The sequence below is a fragment of the Tamandua tetradactyla genome, chromosome 14 (genome assembly GCF_023851605.1).
Source record: "Tamandua tetradactyla isolate mTamTet1 chromosome 14, mTamTet1.pri, whole genome shotgun sequence".
Lineage (NCBI taxonomy): Eukaryota > Metazoa > Chordata > Mammalia > Pilosa > Myrmecophagidae > Tamandua > Tamandua tetradactyla.
This window is the reverse complement of record NC_135340.1, coordinates 30612969-30629991: the sequence shown is the minus strand read 5'-3', so window position 1 is coordinate 30629991 and position 17023 is coordinate 30612969. Positions and strand designations below refer to the sequence as shown.

At 57.5% G+C, this 17023-nt stretch overlaps 2 protein-coding genes across 6 annotated transcripts; one reads left to right on the top strand and one right to left on the bottom strand.

Annotated features, from left to right (window-relative positions):
* The first annotated feature begins 1711 nt into the window (after positions 1-1711).
* On the top strand, positions 1712-8058 carry REC8 (REC8 meiotic recombination protein). Of its 3 annotated transcripts, none has more exons than XM_077127108.1 (20): positions 1712-1865; positions 2184-2358; positions 2455-2523; positions 2651-2793; positions 2891-2966; positions 3043-3163; positions 4149-4233; positions 4550-4629; positions 4880-4979; positions 5094-5166; positions 5248-5336; positions 5471-5520; positions 5838-5981; positions 6365-6431; positions 6533-6681; positions 6940-6988; positions 7255-7321; positions 7459-7590; positions 7663-7769; positions 7912-8058. In XM_077127108.1, exons 2-20 carry the CDS (start codon positions 2303-2305, stop codon positions 8001-8003), a joined length of 1749 nt encoding a protein of 582 aa, XP_076983223.1. In that variant the 5' UTR covers positions 1712-1865; positions 2184-2302; the 3' UTR covers positions 8004-8058. The 3 variants fall into 3 exon arrangements, with proteins under 3 accessions (XP_076983223.1, XP_076983221.1, XP_076983222.1); XM_077127106.1 differs by having other exon boundaries at positions 1712-1895; XM_077127107.1 differs by having other exon boundaries at positions 1712-2011.
* Positions 8059-8104: 46 nt separating this feature from the next.
* Positions 8105-16796, bottom strand: IPO4 (importin 4). Of its 3 annotated transcripts, XM_077127096.1 has the most exons (30): positions 16664-16796; positions 16497-16583; positions 16283-16362; positions 16144-16185; positions 15605-15734; positions 15337-15516; positions 15013-15078; positions 14800-14901; positions 14629-14712; positions 14231-14395; positions 14078-14131; positions 13826-13935; positions 13415-13523; positions 13120-13249; positions 12805-12918; positions 12596-12709; positions 12216-12336; positions 11930-12041; positions 11699-11814; positions 11508-11585; positions 11375-11432; positions 11176-11281; positions 10880-11073; positions 10680-10721; positions 10158-10283; positions 9808-10016; positions 9571-9703; positions 9378-9482; positions 8583-8652; positions 8105-8474 (listed from the first exon to the last, which is right to left on the bottom strand). In XM_077127096.1, exons 1-30 carry the CDS (start codon positions 16730-16732, stop codon positions 8344-8346), a joined length of 3237 nt encoding a protein of 1078 aa, XP_076983211.1. In that variant the 5' UTR covers positions 16733-16796; the 3' UTR covers positions 8105-8343. The 3 variants fall into 3 exon arrangements, with proteins under 3 accessions (XP_076983211.1, XP_076983214.1, XP_076983213.1); XM_077127099.1 differs by lacking the exon at positions 9378-9482; XM_077127098.1 differs by lacking the exon at positions 16144-16185.
* Between the last annotated feature and the right edge of the window lie 227 nt (positions 16797-17023).

The window sequence follows — 17023 nt, the reverse complement described above, 5'->3', positions numbered from 1 at the left end:
CCTATAAATCTGATCATGTTACTTTCACTGCCACCCACTTCCCTTTGGTGAAAACCGAAACTCCACAGTGGGCCTCTCTAACCTCATCACATGCCATTCTTCCCCTCAGTCACTTTGCTCTGGGATTCTTGAGCACACCCAACACATTTCTGCCTCAGGACATTTGCAGTTGCTGGTTCTTTTGCCTGAAACATTCTTCCTCCAAGTAGGCACATGATTTGCCCTCTCACTTAATTTGAGGTCTCTGTTCAAATATCATCTCTTCATTCCAAGAGGGCTTCCCTGAGCACCCCATCTAAAAAGCAGCCCCTCATTACCCTCTATCCTTTTACACTGCCGCATTTTCTTCATAACACTGATCACCACTTGACAGATTTCTGTTTGTCTACTTGTTCTCTCCTTCCCTACTCCATGAACAGGAACTTGTTTAGTTCGTTGCTGTATCCCCAGCATATAGTAGGCATGTGATAAATACGTGACTGAATGAAAAATTCCTCTGTGTCCCCTGCTTATCTCCCTTGCTTATCTCTGTGTGCCTTGCTTATCTCCTAAGCTTCTTAAGGGCAGGTGTCCCCACTTCACAACTTTGTGCCCCCAACACAAGCACTTATAAATGTTGACAAGTTATGGGTAGTGATTGAAACAATTTGTAAGTATCATATAGAGGCCAATTCAGCCAAACGAATAGGGATTTGGAAACACTGGAATTCAAGAGTAGAATTCCCTACCAGGCTCTCAAGACTAAGATGCTATGTGGCCTGGGAGGAGATGTCTGTTTGGACCTCTGTTTACTCATCCGAAAGGGCAGGGCTTTTAATTAAGTGATTTTAAATCCCTTTCAGCTTTGACATTCTGTGGTTCTACATTTAGGGCAATTGTACACTAGTCTGACAAATATTGACTGAGCTCAGTGTCAGGAACTAGCTGAAAAAACAGGACCCTGATTCTCAGGAGTTCCCAGATTGAAGGGGACTGTAACAAGAATGGGGTCAGCTCAGGGGCAATAAAAGCTAAGTTTAAAAGAGGAAGAAGGGTGCCCTCGAGTCAGGGTAGAAGAGTGTTGTAGGTTAAAACAAATGGCTGTGCAATGGCTGGAGGCATGGGGACAAGGGGTGTTTGTAACTGTAACCACACAACTTAATTTTACACAGAACTGAGACAAGTGGTGGCTTTTGCAGACCAAAAATATGGAACTGTGCCCTGCATGCAAGGGAGCCAAAGTGTATTTCAGCCCAGAGAACATTCACATCTCGATCACAGTCGGATGGGGACTGCCCGCACCTAACTTGGTCTGGTTTAGAAAACCACCCTGACAAATCTTCTCACTCCCTCATCTGAGAGCTGGCTTTTTCCACATTGCCCTGTGGCTATTCCAAGGCCACCTCACATCTACTGCCCCTACACGCCACGCCCGAGCAGGGGACAAAGTCCGACCAACAACAGCTGACTTGATGGAACTGGGAGGAAAGGGTGGGTCTGACCTTAGGTCAGGGGGTCTTTAAATTTTGGCTCCCAAGATGGGTCAGAGCGGTTGCCCCCCAAATGACCCCGACCTCTCCAATTAGTGGAACTGCTGTCGCTATCAGACCCCCTGCGGGAGAGAGGCTGGGCCTTGCTCCAGGCTCATTGGTCCGTCGCGAAGAGCCTCCGAAAAACCCTTGCTACTAGGGGCGAGAACGAGCGCCCATTGGTCAGGACACCTCACAATGCCCCCGCAGGGCGCAGGGTTCTTCCGATTGGCTCGCCGCCTGTCTCGGGAGCTCCCCCACCCCCACCTCCACTCCTGCTGCCTGCACCAGGCTCCATCGCGCCCTGGAACCGCGTTCCCAGCCAGACTCCTGTTCTCCATTGCTGTTCTAAGCGAGGTGCAAAGTCCCGAACGCGCGCTCCCTGCGGTAGGATCTAGTCCTCTGGGAGGGCGAGCGGGTGGTCCCGGCTGCAGGTCGGGAGCTGAGTGCAAAGACCCAGGAGCCCTGCATCTCCAGCCTGGAACCCTCCCCAGAAGGGTCCAGTAAGTTCAAAGCGCTTACGCGGCGTGCAAGCCTACTCAGCGCCGACCGACAGGGGGGCGTCCGACTCCTGTGTGTCTGTTTTGCGCACCTGTTTATCTTCTCAATTATTTATCCGCCAATTGTTTATTGGTTCATTTGTTTGACTTTCTGGGTCCACCCGCCGCACGCCAGCTGTCCAAATCCTTACCTCTTTCCAACCGCGTGGGAAAATACCACACCTTCAAGGCCTGGCTTGTGATCGGGGCGCAGGCGTGGTGCACGCAGACGAGGGCTGAAACCGCGGCGGGAAGATGTTCTACTATCCAAACGTGCTCCAGCGCCACACGGGCTGCTTCGCCACCATCTGGTGAGGGCGGGGTGGGGCTGGGGGGCCGGGGGGTGGGAGCGCCCCAATCCCAGCCTGATGGCCCCGTCCCCCTCCCCACTCCACCTCCGCCCCCAGGTTGGCGGCGACGCGTGGCAGCCGCCTGGTAAAGCGCGAATACCTGAAGGTGAACGTGGTCAAGACCTGGTGAGGCCCACGGAAGCGGGGAGGGGGTCTGGAGCCCGGCCGAGTTAGGGGTGCATCAGGCCGGCTGGGCCAGGCTGTGGCGTGCCGGCCTTGGCGCGGCGGTGAGAAGGGCGCATTGTTCTCCCAGTGAGGAAATCCTCAATTACATCCTGGTGCGAGTGCAGCCCCCGCTGCCCGGCCTGCCGCGGCCCCGCTTCTCTCTCTACCTCTCGGCCCAGCTCCAGATAGGGGTGATCCGGGTCTACTCTCAGCAATGCCAGTACCTCGTGGGTAAGGCTGGGAGGCCCCGGAGGCGGGGCAGACTGAGGGGCCCTCCCGCTCGGCCCTCCCGATGGTGACCCGCGGCTCCTCACCCTCCTGCCCACAGAGGATATCCAGCACATTCTGGAGCGCCTGCACCGGGCCCAGCTGCAGATCCGCATCGATATGGGGGAGGTTGACCTGTGAGTGTCCCTTGGAACTCAGCCCTTTGGTGTGTGAGCTCTGCCTCAGCCCTTGACAGCCCACTTCCTTCCCCAGACCCAGCCTGCTGCTTCCAAATGGCCTGGCCATGATGGAGACCCTGGAAGATGCTCCTGACCCATTTTTTGGGATGATGTCAGTGGACCCCAGACTTCCCAGCCCCTGGGATATTCCCCAGGTAGGACTCAGGTCTCTGGAAGCCCTCAAACATGAGTTGATGATGCAGAACGGGAGCGCTGTCCCTTTGCTTGCCTGGCACCAGGGTCAGGGGAAGGCGGCTACTGCAGCTTTGCCCCTCAGGAGAAGGGGCGGGGGCCTGTCATGATGGGCCCATCTAGGCAAAGCCCACTGCATTGACCTACTCATGGCCAGCTGTGTAGGATGTTCTCTGCTGGAAGCAGCTCTTGTCCCCGCTCATCCCCACACTGCTGCCCCCACTGAGGCTCTAGGCCAGGCCTGCGTCATGTCTCTGCACTGGGTTTCCTTACCCGGTGGGTTCTCCTCCAATCTGTTCCCCGCAACCCTATGGTCTGGATCATGTCACCCCTTCCTTCAAGGGCACCTCTCATGGCTCCCCACTGCAAACAGAATAATAGCAATTTGAGCTCTCCCCGGGGCTAACCATTCCAGATATATCTCTCAGCATCGCCTCTGGACATCCTCGGCTCCCAGCCCTCAGTCTGGCTCCCTGTGTTTGCCTCGCCCATCGCTATGCTCCCTCCCTCCCTACCAGTCCTACATGTCTTTACAGACCTGGTTCAAATGCTGCCCTATTCCATGAAACCTTTATCCAACTCCCAGCCACAACCAAATGCTCCATGAACTCAGCACATTCTTAGGCCTTGTCTTACCCTTTGTGCTGACTCTTGTGGGGTCATACACAAACTCGTCCTCCTGCTAGACCACGTGTTACCTAAGGGATCTTCTCTGTTCACTTCTGCCCCCCACCCTACTTGACAGAAGGGTGCAGTGCTTGTCACATGGACAAACTGACAAGGGCTAGATAACTGGAGGAGGGAGGGGGCAACATCACTGCATGCTGATGTTAATGCCGTAGGAATTAGAGTCTTTCTGCCCATTGTCTGATTATCCATGGCTGTGAAAAAGGAAAAGCAGAGGGCTGAAGCTGAACCCTATCTTTTGTTTCCACTCCCTCCCCAAAGATACGACATCTCTTAGAGGCTGCAACCCCAGAGAGGGTTCTTGAGGAGCTCCCTCCTGAAGTCCCTATAGAACCCAGGAAGCCAGGTCAGCAGAAGGAACTATCTTTCTGGTGAGAAGCATAGGAATGCTCAAGAGCCGAGGAAATTACCATCTTTGCACTTATCTGAGGAGTCAGGCCCCACGAGGGGCCATTTATGTATGTAACCCCATCACTGCCTCACTACAGTCCTAGGAGGTCAGCATTTTTATTCCCATTTTACAGATGGGGAAAGTGAGGCTCCCAGTGGTTATAAACAGTATACTCCAGATCAGCTTGCTGGTGATGGGCATGGCCTCACCGTGTGGGTGTGGGGCACTGAAAAGGTGCAGAGGGGCTCATGTGACTCCCCTGCCCCTCCAGACAGGGTTCCGGTCACTGTGCTGTTGCCTGAGGCCATCACCCTCCGGGAGGAAGAGCCCATACGCGTGCTACAGATCGAGGTGAGTAGACCCTACACACAGGGCCTGAAGCTGAGTCCTGATGCTGAAGGCCCAACTTCTCTTACACCATTTCTCTCTGTGCCCAGCACCCTGCCTTCCCTACCTCCATTCTCCTGCTCCTTGTCCTCGGCATTGGAGCACTCACTGGGCCTCCTTCTGGTGTGGCTCTGTGGCATGCCACTTCTGGAATTACCTGCCTTGTTCAGAAATGGGATCGAGTCCTCTCCCCTTGCTATTTCCCTCCTACCAGGGTGAACGGGATCTCCCAGAAGTCAGCCGCCGAGACCTTGACCTGCTCATTGCTGAGGAGGACGAAGCCATCTTGTTAGAGGAACGAGCCAGGCTTCTCGGTGAGCATAGGGCCTACCCAGCAGTGGATGGTCAGTCCCCTGGCCTGGGTAGTCTGGGACTGGGCAGCTCCCACCTCTTTCCTTCTGCCCTGAGCCCTGTTCCCCTCTCTGCAGAGCTCAAGGAGGAGGCCCGGGCCCTGGAAGCTGAAATCACAGTCCCCCCACTCTCGCCTCCAGTTCCTGTACAGTAAGAGCAGGATCCCCTGGGCTAGCAAGGGGTCAGTACCACGAGGGGGTGTATTGACTTCTCTTGTCCATTTGCCCTCAGAGTGGAAGAGGCAGCAGAGCTCCTGCCAAGCCAGGTCCTTCCTGAGGAGGTGAAAGTGGCACCCTGGGAGCCAGAGGCGCTACTCGCCGGTGAGTGCCCACCTCGTCCAGGGGGTTTTCTGGGAGTACCTTCCCAGCTCGTGCAGATGAAGATCCTGCATTCCGGGTGGTTGCAAAGGGAAGGGGCTTGTGGGTCAGAACTGGGACCTAGGATGCTGTTGCAGAGGTGACGCCCCCACCGGAGCTGCGTCTACCAGCCCCACCCAGTCCAGAGGTGAGTCGTTTTTCTTCTAATTCTCCTCCTTCTCTTTGCCCTCCTCCCAGAGATGCCCACTCCTCTTTAGCTTCCCCAAGCCCAGGACCACTGCTGGTCTACATAGGGCCTTTGGGCAAATTGATATAAGGTGCCCCTTTCATTTCAGCCAGCCCTCATTCACCCCCTTCCCAGGTGGGTCCCCTCATGCAGGTTATGGGATGCAGACTAGTGTAGAAGACACCTCTAGGGCTGGATAGGGCTGGCTGCAGTCCACTGGAATGGCAGGAAAAGGAGTCATGCATAGTCTTGCCCCACCTCCCCTCCCCACCAAGCAGAAGAGGCCCCCAGTCTCCCCACCTCCTGGGAGACCTCCTGCTCGCCGCCGCCGCCGCCAATTACTGTTCTGGGACAAGGAGACTCAGATCTCTCGGGAGAAATTCCAGGAACAACTCCAAACCAAAGCTCATTGCTGGGAATGTGTGAGTGCTGGCCCACACTCTGCAGAGGGAGGGATGCAGGACTGGCCCGGGAAGGTGCAGGCTGGGAGTCCTCAACTCCTGGGAATTTGGTGAAAAACATTGTTTCATTTCCCAGAAAACACACATGATTTGGGTTTGCACACACCCAATTCTCCATGCTTTTCTTGTGACCCTGTCTAGCATTTCCATGGATAACAAGTTAAAAATCCTGCGTTTAGCAAAAGAAAAAAAAAAGTCCTGCTTTCAGCAATGAACGGGACAAGCAGGGGCCTGGGTCTGAATGAAGTGGAAGGTCAGGGGCCCTGGACCAGTGCCGAAGTGGAGCTGGGGCAGTGAGGAGTGGCACCCCGGTAACTGGACTTCTACGCTCTTCCACCACACAGCCCAAGGTGCAGCCTCCCGAGAGGATGACCGTCAGCCCTGCAGAGCTGCTCCAAACCCCAACTCACAGTAAGAGTCACGGGGGCCGGAGGTGCAGGATCCTCTAAACTCATATTCCTCATTCTCGGTGCTCTTCACCCCTCCCTGACCCCACTGCCCCCTGCCCCCAGCTGCCCGGCTACCCGCAGAACTACTTGGTTTCTGGACCCACTGTGCTCAGTGGCCCCTGACGGTCCTCAGACGTCGGCCACCTTGGGAGCCTGAAGAGGAGGCTGCTGAGGAGGAAAGGAAGAAAATAGAAGCTTTACCTGATATTGAGGTAACTGCACCCTCACTCCTGCTTGTGACCTGACACTGGCCTGCCTGAACCCCAGCAGGCTGCCTTCTCCTGCCATGGAAGCAAGCTCATTAGCTTTGCACCTTCTGTCCTGAGGCCCTAAGTCCCAGGTCCCGAGCAGCAGGAATGAGGGGTGGCCATCAGTCCCCACAGCCTGGGCTGCGAATGCTTCAAGCCTGACTGGTCAGACCCAGATACTCCTGGGATGCTGGGAGCCTAAATGTTTCCTTCCATCGCCAGGTCCTGCGGGAGGCTCAGGAGCCCAGCGGTCCCCTCATGCTGTCTTCAGGTGAGGCTGAGGAGGTGGGCACCTGGAGGAGTGGGTTAGTGGAGGCCACCACCCTGACCCCTGTCCCAGGAAACTGCTGAAGCTGTTTTGATCAGAGTGAGGTAGTGTACGCAAGATAAGGAAACCGAGATTTGGATGCTCTCTTCAGTTATCCTTTAGCAAGTCACGTCACTGCTCTGGCATCTAGTTAGACCAGGTGGCCCCAAGTCCTGACTGCTCAGATCCAAGCAGACCCCTGCTCAGCACCTTACCCCCTCCCCAAACAGAGCTCTCCCTAGAAGCAGCTGAAGAAGAGAAGTCCCGCATCAGCCTCGTGCCCCCAGAAGAGCGGTGGTAAGCAGCCAGGTGCTTTCTGAGGGCGGGGCCGCAGCCGTGGCCAGGTTGGGGGAAGTAGCGAGGATAGATACGTTCCTTGTCACTGTCACGGCTGCTACCTTCCCTCCCCTCTCCCTGACTCCCATGTCCCCCAGGGCCTGGGCTGAGGCAGAGCAGCCAGAGCCCCCTGCGTTGCCTGTGGTGCCGGAACTCCCTGAGGTGCCCATGGAGATGCCTTTGGAGCTGCCCCTAGAGCCCGAGCTGCTCTCGCTGGAGGCCGTGCACAGGTACCAGGAAGGGACTGCTCACTGGGCTGCGGCTGGGCTAGGACTGTAGCTAATAGTTCTTGATCCCTACAGGGCAGTGGCACTGGAGCTGCAAGCCAACAGGACGCCTGACTTCAGCAGCCTGGTGGCACCTCTCAGCCCCCGCAGAATGGCTGCTCGGGTCTTCTACCTACTTCTGGGTGAGTGTGGACACTGCTGTGTATGTGTGTGTGTGAGTGTGTGTGCACGCATATGTGTCCACAGAGTGGAGGACCTTATAGGGACCACAGTGGGGCTGGGACAGGACCCCCTGACCCTGCTCTTTCCTCCCTCCTTGCCCAGTGCTCTCAGCGCAGCAGATCCTTCATGTGGAGCAAGAGAAACCATACGGGCGCCTCCTGATCCAGCCGGGGCCCCGATTCCACTGCGGTTAGAGCCCATTTAAAGAGCTGCCAGGAAACTGGTTCCATTAAACCATGCTCTGCCTCACTTCTGAATGTGCCCCTCTCTCCTTACAGTGCTCTTAGAGCTACTGTTAAAGCAGAAAACAAACTGCCTTTATTACAGTAGATGTCAAGACTCCATGTGTGTTGTCCCACAGCAGAACAGATCCAGCCCCATAGATCCATAGCCCTTTAAGGCAGCAAGCAGAGATGTCTCCAAACGGATACGAGGCCCAGAATCTTTGGTAAGGTGCCAGCTGGAGCTGGGCTGAGAGGTGGTCTTGAGGCCTGGGCCAGCTCTGCTCTCCCTAGCTTGGCCACAGCCCACAGTCTAGGTGAGGCCCAGCATGGCCTGGAGTTCTTGAGCCTTGTCACCAGGCAGCAAGCCCAAGGCCGTTTGGAAGTTGTCAGCATGCCGTTTAGCTAGGAAGGTCAGGAGCAGTAGCAGTGCGGCCTTGGTATCTGGGTGGAGAGTGCAAAGAGAGAGGTCCCAGGGGAGCACTGGGCTCCTGCCGCCTTGCTACCCCTCTGAACCCTGCTCCCTGCACCCACCCATGACTGCCCCTTCACCTGGTGGGATCTTGTCGTCAGCCAGAACGAGGCTGCAGATACGCAAGAGTTCAGGAGCCACATCTACAACCTGTAGGTAAAGGGCAGACTCAGGCAGTCACACTGCTGGCCTGCAGGACTATGGCGAGGGAGGTGGGATCACCCAAGTGGGGCTGGGTGGGTGAACACCAAGGAGAGGTGGAGTCTCCTACCAGGGTTTCTTGAGCCTGACACTGATTCACAGGCACTCAAGACAACTGAAACATGAGAAGGACCAATGAAACATGGTGGTGATACATTTTTCTTGAAGGGCATGGGGGATAAGTGATGTGTGACCAAATATGATTGAAGTCATGGTCTCAAAACCAAAAAAAGCACTAACACCAGTAGCTTCAAAATAGTCTCTAAAGGTGTAAGACAAAAGGTGGATGGACAGGGGAACATGAGTCCAAACCTAGCCCCTTGGTATGGGCAAAATCTCATTCAAAAACAGCTTCTCTGATTGAAATGTACAGTGGGGTGGCCTGGAATGACCCAGAACTCCAGGAAGCATAGTTTGAAAAAGCCCTGCTCTAGGAAATCAGCTAGGGAAGTGCAACTTCTGGCATAGACCAGATGGTAGAAACGGTTAGGGAGAGGAGCAGCCCCTCCTCTTCCATCATGGGCCTGGCTGCCAATCCTTGCAGGTGACTGACAAATGAGAAAATAGCTGAATGTGGAGTGTCTGATGACAGCAATTGTTACTCTGCATCAGATACGGCTGCCACCAGCTTTGCCTATCACAAACTGGAAGCTGCCTCTCCCAGCATGGCTTACCTGGTCAGGGCTGCTCTGATACAGGAAGCGGAAGAGGTGCCCTATGGTGACCCACTCCTCCAAGTCCTCCCTGAGTGGCAGAGCGTGCAGCAGGGCAGCCAGCACCTGGACACACAGATGCCTCAGCCCATCTGCCCTGCCACTCCGCTGCCCTCCTCAGTAACCAGGCCCTGCCTGATGCCCTGTCCCTCACCTGGGGCTCTGGTTTCCTGGTAGGGCTGGCCATCAGCAGGCGGGCAAGGGCCCCACAGATGTTGTCACGAACACGATCATGGCGCTCCCGTGCCAGGAGGGGCAACAGGAGCCCCAGCAGCTTGGGGAAGTGTCTGGGTCACAGTCAAGGGATGAGCACCCAAAGGCAGACCACGCCATCTCTGAGCCCCAGTGGCACTCCCCCACCCCATGCCCACCACCTGCAAGCTGAGGATACTCCTGGGCAGGGCGGCCCCCATGCTCTGCCAGCACACCCAGCCCAAAGATGGCGTTGCTTCGCACCTCGGGGTCTGCCTCCCGGGTGGCGCTCAGCAGCACTGGCAGCAGCCGGGAGACAAACTGGGCTGAGGCAGCACCTAGACCCTGAATGGATTCTGCCAGCGTCCCCACTGCAAAGGACTTCTCTGCCACCGTGCAGCCCTGTTTCTGGTGGGAGAGGAAGGTGGGCAGTGAAGAATACAAATCAGCCAGGAACTGGGACCAACTTGGGTTTGGGGCAGGGTTGTGGGTGAGGGCAGAGGGCACATGGGCAGAATGGGGCTGCGAGCCACAGGACAGAACACTCACTGTCTTGCATAGCAACAACGGCAAGAAAGCGGCGAAGAAGGGGGCAAAGGTGTCTCCCCCGGCTGCAGCTGCCAAGGCGGGGATGGTTTCTCCAGCATGCTCCAGCAACATGGCATCATATTCGGCCTGTGAAGTCAGGTCAGGGGGCTGGAGCTTGGGCCCAGCTTCTGACTGCACACCTCCCTACCACACTGTGCCATGGTGGGCTCCCAAGACCGGCTGTTCCCAGGCTGGGTTTTTTCACAGCCCTCCTTCTTCTCCTGGCCACCCTGCTCTCACCCATCACTCCACCCCCACCCCAGGATCCTACCTCTAGGCAACCTTCCCCAGAAGCCCGGTGTACACTGCTTTCTTTCACTGGATTCCCACTGGCAGTGGGGTCAGGGTTATGTCATTCTCAGCTGTTAACTGATCTCTTTCAGTGGCCCCAGCTGCCCCAAGGCAAAGTTCTACTGTGCTGTCCACCCCCACCCTGGAAGACTATCCAGGCTACTGGTCCCCAGTTTTCACCAGAGTTCTCACCTGATCATCATCATCCTCCTCGTCAGCATCCTGACAGGTGATCTGTGGGAACAGGTGGCTCAGCTCAGCCCAAGCCAGGCTCTCTTGCACCTCCTCCTTCCCGTGGGGGTAGGGGAGTGGAGAGAGCTGGATCTGCAGCCTCTCACTGTCCCCATTGTGGTGGGGTTCCTCCTCTCCCTTGCAGCCCCTGTTCTGCTCACCTTCCTCTGCAGCACAGCCTTGAGCATACTGCAGAGCTCAGCCAGGCGCCCAGGGGGCTGCAGCACAAGGGCCCCGCAGCTGCGCAGCACACCCGTCAGGGCCTCCAGCACGGCCATCACCACCTGGGACTCCCGCTCCCTGTTCACCGCCTGCAGGTAGGACGGCACCACCCGGGCCAGGGCAGCCTGCAGAGCTGGAGACACTATTGGCTGAAGCCCCCGCCCATACTGCCCCATCACGCCTCCCCACCCACTGCCTCCAGAGCCCTCAGCTGGGCCTCGCCTCCCCTGCTCACCCGCAGTGTTGGGCTCTGAGGGGCAGCTTTGACCGACTTTGTGCAGGGCACAGCAGAACTGACCCAGGGCCTCGTGGGCTGCCTTCCGCACACTCGGGTGCGGACACTGCAGGATGAAGGAGATGGTGGATGTGCCTGCTGTGCGCAGGGCAAACCCAGGGCCCCCAGCCTGTGGACTCCTGCCCAGTGGCCCGCTCACCTCCAGCAGTTTGAATACTTCTTCAAAGACACTCTCAATGTAGGGAAGGAAGGCCACACTGTGGACAGACACACAGGCATGGAAAACAGGCTCCTGGGTGGGGCTCCCGTGCTAGGGAAGGGGCTCTGCTCACCTGGTATTCACAGAGAGCTCCCCTAGGGCAGCACAGGTGTCCTCCTTCTCATCGAAGAAGGCGTTCTCCACGCTGTATCTGGGAGTAAAAAGGCAGTCGTGGTCAGGCACCTGCTGGAGCAGATCTGGCACTGGGGCCTCATCCAGAATCAAAGTCTGGATTCCTCTGACCAAAACAGCTACCCTTCACACCCTGAAATCTCTGAGTCATCCTCCTCTTCCACATCTTCATCCATGAGTTCCTCTTCCTCCTCGCCTTCACTCTCGTTGTCAAACAGAAGGAAGGAGCTGCTTCCATCGTACTGAGGCTATAAAGAGCAGGCACAGCAGGGACTTTGGCTCTGCTGGGTCCAGGAGACAAGTCCCATCCTAGGAATGGCCCTTCCCCGTCCCGCACTACACTACCACCCCCACCCCTCTCACCACAATGCCCTCAGTGGATCGCAACGATGAAAGCATAAGCGTGGTCATCTGTGGCAGGTAGGGGGCCAGGCCCTCACCCATCAGCCCCGATAAGGCTGCAAACAGGCTGTACCTGGAGGAGGCAAGTGAAGGCTATAGTCTTGCCTGCTGTAGCCAGACAGAATGGGGGAACCCTGGGAAACCTGGCTATGGTCCCAAACCAGAGGACTGGGTCTGGGGTGGGGGCTATGGATCCAGTGGATGGCAAGTGGAGCAGGAATGGGGGCGGGGGTGAGGGGTCACTCACGTGCAGCGCCGCAAATCAGGGTCGTCTACCTGGTCACACAGGCCCAGCCCCAACTGGCAGCATTCCTCAGCCAGGGGCCTCATGGGCTCCCCCACTGCTCGAGTCAGCACCCCCAACGTCTCTGTAGGGGTAAGAGGTCGGTTAACACTGAAAAATGGGATCAGGCTGAGGCAGGGCAGGGCCAAGACCTGGAGTACCAAAAGTGACAGGTGGAGGGAACTCATTCCATCCACTCCTCAGGGTAGGCATGGAGAATGCCCTCTTCACTGAGAAGATACCTGTGCTGCCCTGTGTGTGGGGGGGAATGTCACCTCTGTGAACACCAGGTGGGCACTGTCCCTTCCCCAGGGCTGGGAACCCCACTGGAGTCCCTCACTCACCCAGGCTCTGGATCTGCACAGGCCGAACGTCCTCATGGCCTGTCAGCAGAAATTCCCGCAGGTGCTCCATGATGGCAGGGAAGTAGGGCAGCAGAGAGGCCTGGGCGGCCGTGGCTGCAGGATGAAGGACGAGAACCAGAGTTGCAGGGTGAAACTCTGCCCCCACCTCCTGCCCTACAGAACCCCTGCCCTTGACTCCTCCTCCTCACCAATGGCTCCCAGGGCGCTCACAGCCAGCTCCTTGGCCCGGGGCTTGCTGGGGTTCCTGAGAGGCTGCAGCACACACTCCATAAGTGTCGGAAGGTAGGGCTGCACCTTGGGCCCTATGGGGAAGAATGCTCCTCTCACAATCAACCAAGTCTCTTACCTTCTGGGTGCCTACTGCTCTCCAGACTGACCTCTTGTCACCCCCAGCACAGCTTCTCCCCACCACAGACAGCACTCTGGGGAGTTGTACATCCTGTTCCCTAAGGTCAAGTTGCAGTACCCGCCCCCACCCCCAGGCTCCCCACTGCCAGCATTACCTAGGTTCTCCACGAAATTCTCCAGGGCATAGCAGGCCTTGGCTAGGTGGTGTGTATGCCCGGGTGGCACCGACTTCAAGTAGGTGAGGAGCAGTGGCATCACCTCCCCTGAATAGCTGCTGATATGGGGCTGGAGGAAGAAGAGGAGACTAAGCCAGGCTCACCCAAAGGGCACACACTTGCATGCTGATGGCAGCGGGGATGTGTGGAGAGGAGACAAAAGCTGTGGGGAAGCTTGGTTCCTGAGATGGGCAGGGTACTCAGGTGGTGCCTGCCCCAGTTCTGGCTGGCTCACCTGCAGGTTCTCTGAAAACTGGCCCAGGGCAAACAGTGCAGCGTTGCGCACAACTTCTGACGGGTCCTCCAGGCCTTTGCACACGATCTGCAGCAGTGGGGACAGCAGCCTAGATGGGGGTAGGACAAAAGAATTCAGTGTGAGGAGACAGGGCCCAAGAGCTCTAGGCTGGTCCATGCTCCTCATTTCCCCTGGGAAAACCAAGGTTTCCTCTGTTGCCAGGTAGTGGGTGCCATTCTTTGGCTCCCATAGGAGGGGTGGCCATCTGGCTTCTCTTCTAAACCAGGGCACTTTTGAGAGAGGACGAGAGCTATTAATAGTCTAGAACAAAAAGCATAAACCAAGGATGCCTGGGATGGGTGGGCCTCCTCCCCGTGGCACTCCCTCACCCCAGGTTGGGGGAATGGGCACCTCTGCCGGATATGGTCGCCAGCCCCATCGGACAGCACAGCCAGCACCAGGAGCCCAGCCTTGCGCTGGTACGGGCTCTCACTCCTCAAGGACTCCTCCAGCATGGGCATCTGGGGAGCACACAGTTCTCTCCTAAGCCTCCATTCCTGGGGCAAGAGGCCTTTCACATCGACTAGGGCCCAAACACTTTCAGTCTCAGGAGACGAGACAGGCCTGGGTGTGGGGGTGCCAGAACGACAGAGCTACACTTACCAGCTGAGGACAAAGCTTCTCAGGGGGCAGGTGGAGTGCCAGCATGTCCACGACCTGACAAGGGACAAAGAGACTTTGCTGGACTCCCTCTCTGCCTCCCCTGTCTCCCACAGCCACCCAAGGCCCACTTGCTGGCCCTCTCCCACATCCCACCTGAACAGCAAAGTGCTTGGGAGTCTCCCCCACCAGCCCGATCTCCAGCTCTTCCTCTTCCAAATCCTGGTCCTCGGGGTCCAGCTGGCCCAGAGCAGGCTCAGCAGCCATAATGGGGAAAAGGGTCTGTAGCAAGGGTGGCAGCAGACGATTCTTCAATAAGGCCTTAAGAGGGAGGGCAGAACAGTGTCCCTGAGGATCTGTTTTCAAGATGGGCACTAAAAATTCCAGCCTTCCAGACCACAAGGAGATTCCCATCTTCCCAGCCAGGAGCTGGATGAAGCCAGGCTGGAGGCTGAAGTATGATGCTTTGGATACTCTGAGATGGACAATAAGCCCCAGGGGTGAGAGTGAAGGTAGAGATGGGGGTAGGGTGATATAGGTTAGAAGACACTCACCTTGCTCTTGACTTTGATCAAGAAAGTAAGGCAGGAGAGAACACGCACACGCACTGCATCGCCCAGGGCCACGTTTCCAGCCACCTACCCAAAGACTAACAGGAATCAGAGATGTGCAAGGAAAGCTCCCAGCAGAGCAAATAGTAGGGGCTGTGCCCATGCTAGTCTCACCTGCAGGCAGAATGTGAGGACCTCAGAAAGGTGAGGGGTGATGATGGGCACCTCTGACTCTAGCAGTTCATCCAGGACCTCCAAAGCCTCACAGGCCTTTGCCTGACAGAAAGACGAGTTGTAAGGTGGCACTGCTTTTCTTCAGAGGACCAGGATGGATGCAGCATCCCTCCCACTCTCCTTCCAACAGAGTTCCTGCCCACCTGGCCTTACCTCATCTACGGGGATCAGAGTCTGCACAGCCACGATGAGTTTAGGCACCAATATCCGTGCGAGGGGCTGGAGAACATGGGAGGAGCTGAATCACAGAAACTTTGATACAGCTGAACCTCGGGCCCCAGAAGCTGGTGGGTTTCTCACAGCCCAGACTCTGAGAAGGGGCCCAGGTATGCCAGCGAGGTTCAACCACCCAGTCTCCCCTCTCAGCAGTAAGACAAAACGCAGGAAAAGGATTTAAAACAGCTCTACAGTCTACAAAAGATGAGATCCCGAAGGCTCCTTGCGGGGAGGTGGGGAAGGTGAAGTCCCCCTTCTTACCATGTCCTCGGTGCCAAGATAGGGGGCCATGGTGGTCAGGGTGCGCAAGGAGTAGAAGAGCAGGCTGGGAGAGCCCACCTCGCCAAGGGTCTCATTCAGAAGCCGCAGCAGCTCCCGGTGGTGGGGTCGGAAGGCCTCAGGCTGGGAGGTCACCACCACACTCAGCAGCAAAAGTCCCATCTGTCCAGGAGTAGAAGATGAGAGGGAAAAGTTAACCTGGTTTATCTAGCATCTCAGTCCCTCCTTCCCACCAACTATGTGACAGTACCTCTCTCTCAGGGAGGTGGGGGCTGTGGGTACTGTGCTGAAGAAGCTGCATGAGCTGAGGCCAGGCCTCCAGGCCTTCCTTTCGAAAAATGGTGGCTGTGAGTTGGGCCAGGCTGAGGCTCACAGAGTGCCTGCAAACAGGAAATCCTTTCCCATCACCCTTCATTATCCTCCCCTGCACACACCAACCCAGCCTCTGCGGGCAAGCCAGGAAAGAAACCTCCAGGAGGTGGGTGCAGGCACAGGGTTTTTGCCGAATTGGTGCATAGGAGACAGCAGGTTGGAGGGAGCCCAGCAGCTCTGCGGGTGGCTCAGTCCCATTCTTCTGACTCCCGGTTTGGCAGGTTATCACAGCCCATTCTCAAAGACTAAATCTGGGCTGTGACTCTTCATCACAGCCTTAGAGACCTCGTCTCACCCTTGGTCTAGAACCAAAGTCCCTGACCCCAATCCCCAGTGTGGAAGTGAAAGAGAAGGCAGAAACCCAAAGAGGTCTCAGCCTGGGGTAAGGATCCAGAAAGGAGGCTGGCAGGCACTTACTCTGTCTCTTTCTGCAGGGCCGCCAGGACCAGGGACTTGAGGCTGGAACACAGGTGGCGGTGTGTTTGGTACCCAGCTTGCCCAAGAGCAGACTCAGCCCGGCCCCGCCCCTCCCCGCCCCGCCCTAGGCCCAGCCCACCTCTCCCGCTGTTCCGCTGCCAGCCGCCGCCACCGGCTGCTCAGTCTTCTGCGGGTCAGCACTGCTGCGAACTGGCGGATCTAGGACGAGGATGCAAGAGTGTGAGGGTCCAGGCAGGAAGCTGCAGAGTGGGCCGCAGAGTTCGGGTACCGGGGACCTGATCAGTGGCGTACTATGGGAAGTTCAGTGGGAGGGGGCGGGGCAGGGGCCTCACCTGTGGGTCGGCCGCGGAGGCCAGCAGGTCGCAGAGCGCGGGCAGGGCGGCGGAGTCTCGGAGAGCGATCTGGAGCTGCTCGGTGGCCTAGGGAGATGGTGGAGGTCAGAGTTGGGGCCTTTCGTCAACCTCCCGCCCTCCCTGGCCCGGCCCCACCTGCCCCGTACCCGGCGGATGCGCTCGGTGTCCGGCAGCAGCAGTTCCCGTAGGACCTGCTCCAGGCCGGCGGGCTCCATGGCAGCAGCTGAGCCACCGCCACCGGGCTGGGAGGGGGGAGGGACAGCACGTGGAGGCGCTGACACCCACTTCCGGAGGAAAGGGCGTGGCCTCGCGCCCCTCCCGTCGCCGGGGTGACTCCGCTCACTTCCCACAGAGAGCTCCGCCTCCACCGCTTACGTCAGGCTGGGGGCGGGCTGAGCCGCGGCGACGGCGCTGGCAAGGGAGGTTCTCCCAGGGAAGAGTTCCCCGGCCCCGCAGGAGAGAGCTAGGGCTTCTGGATTCACTGGCTTTCCGGGGGACAGGGTTCG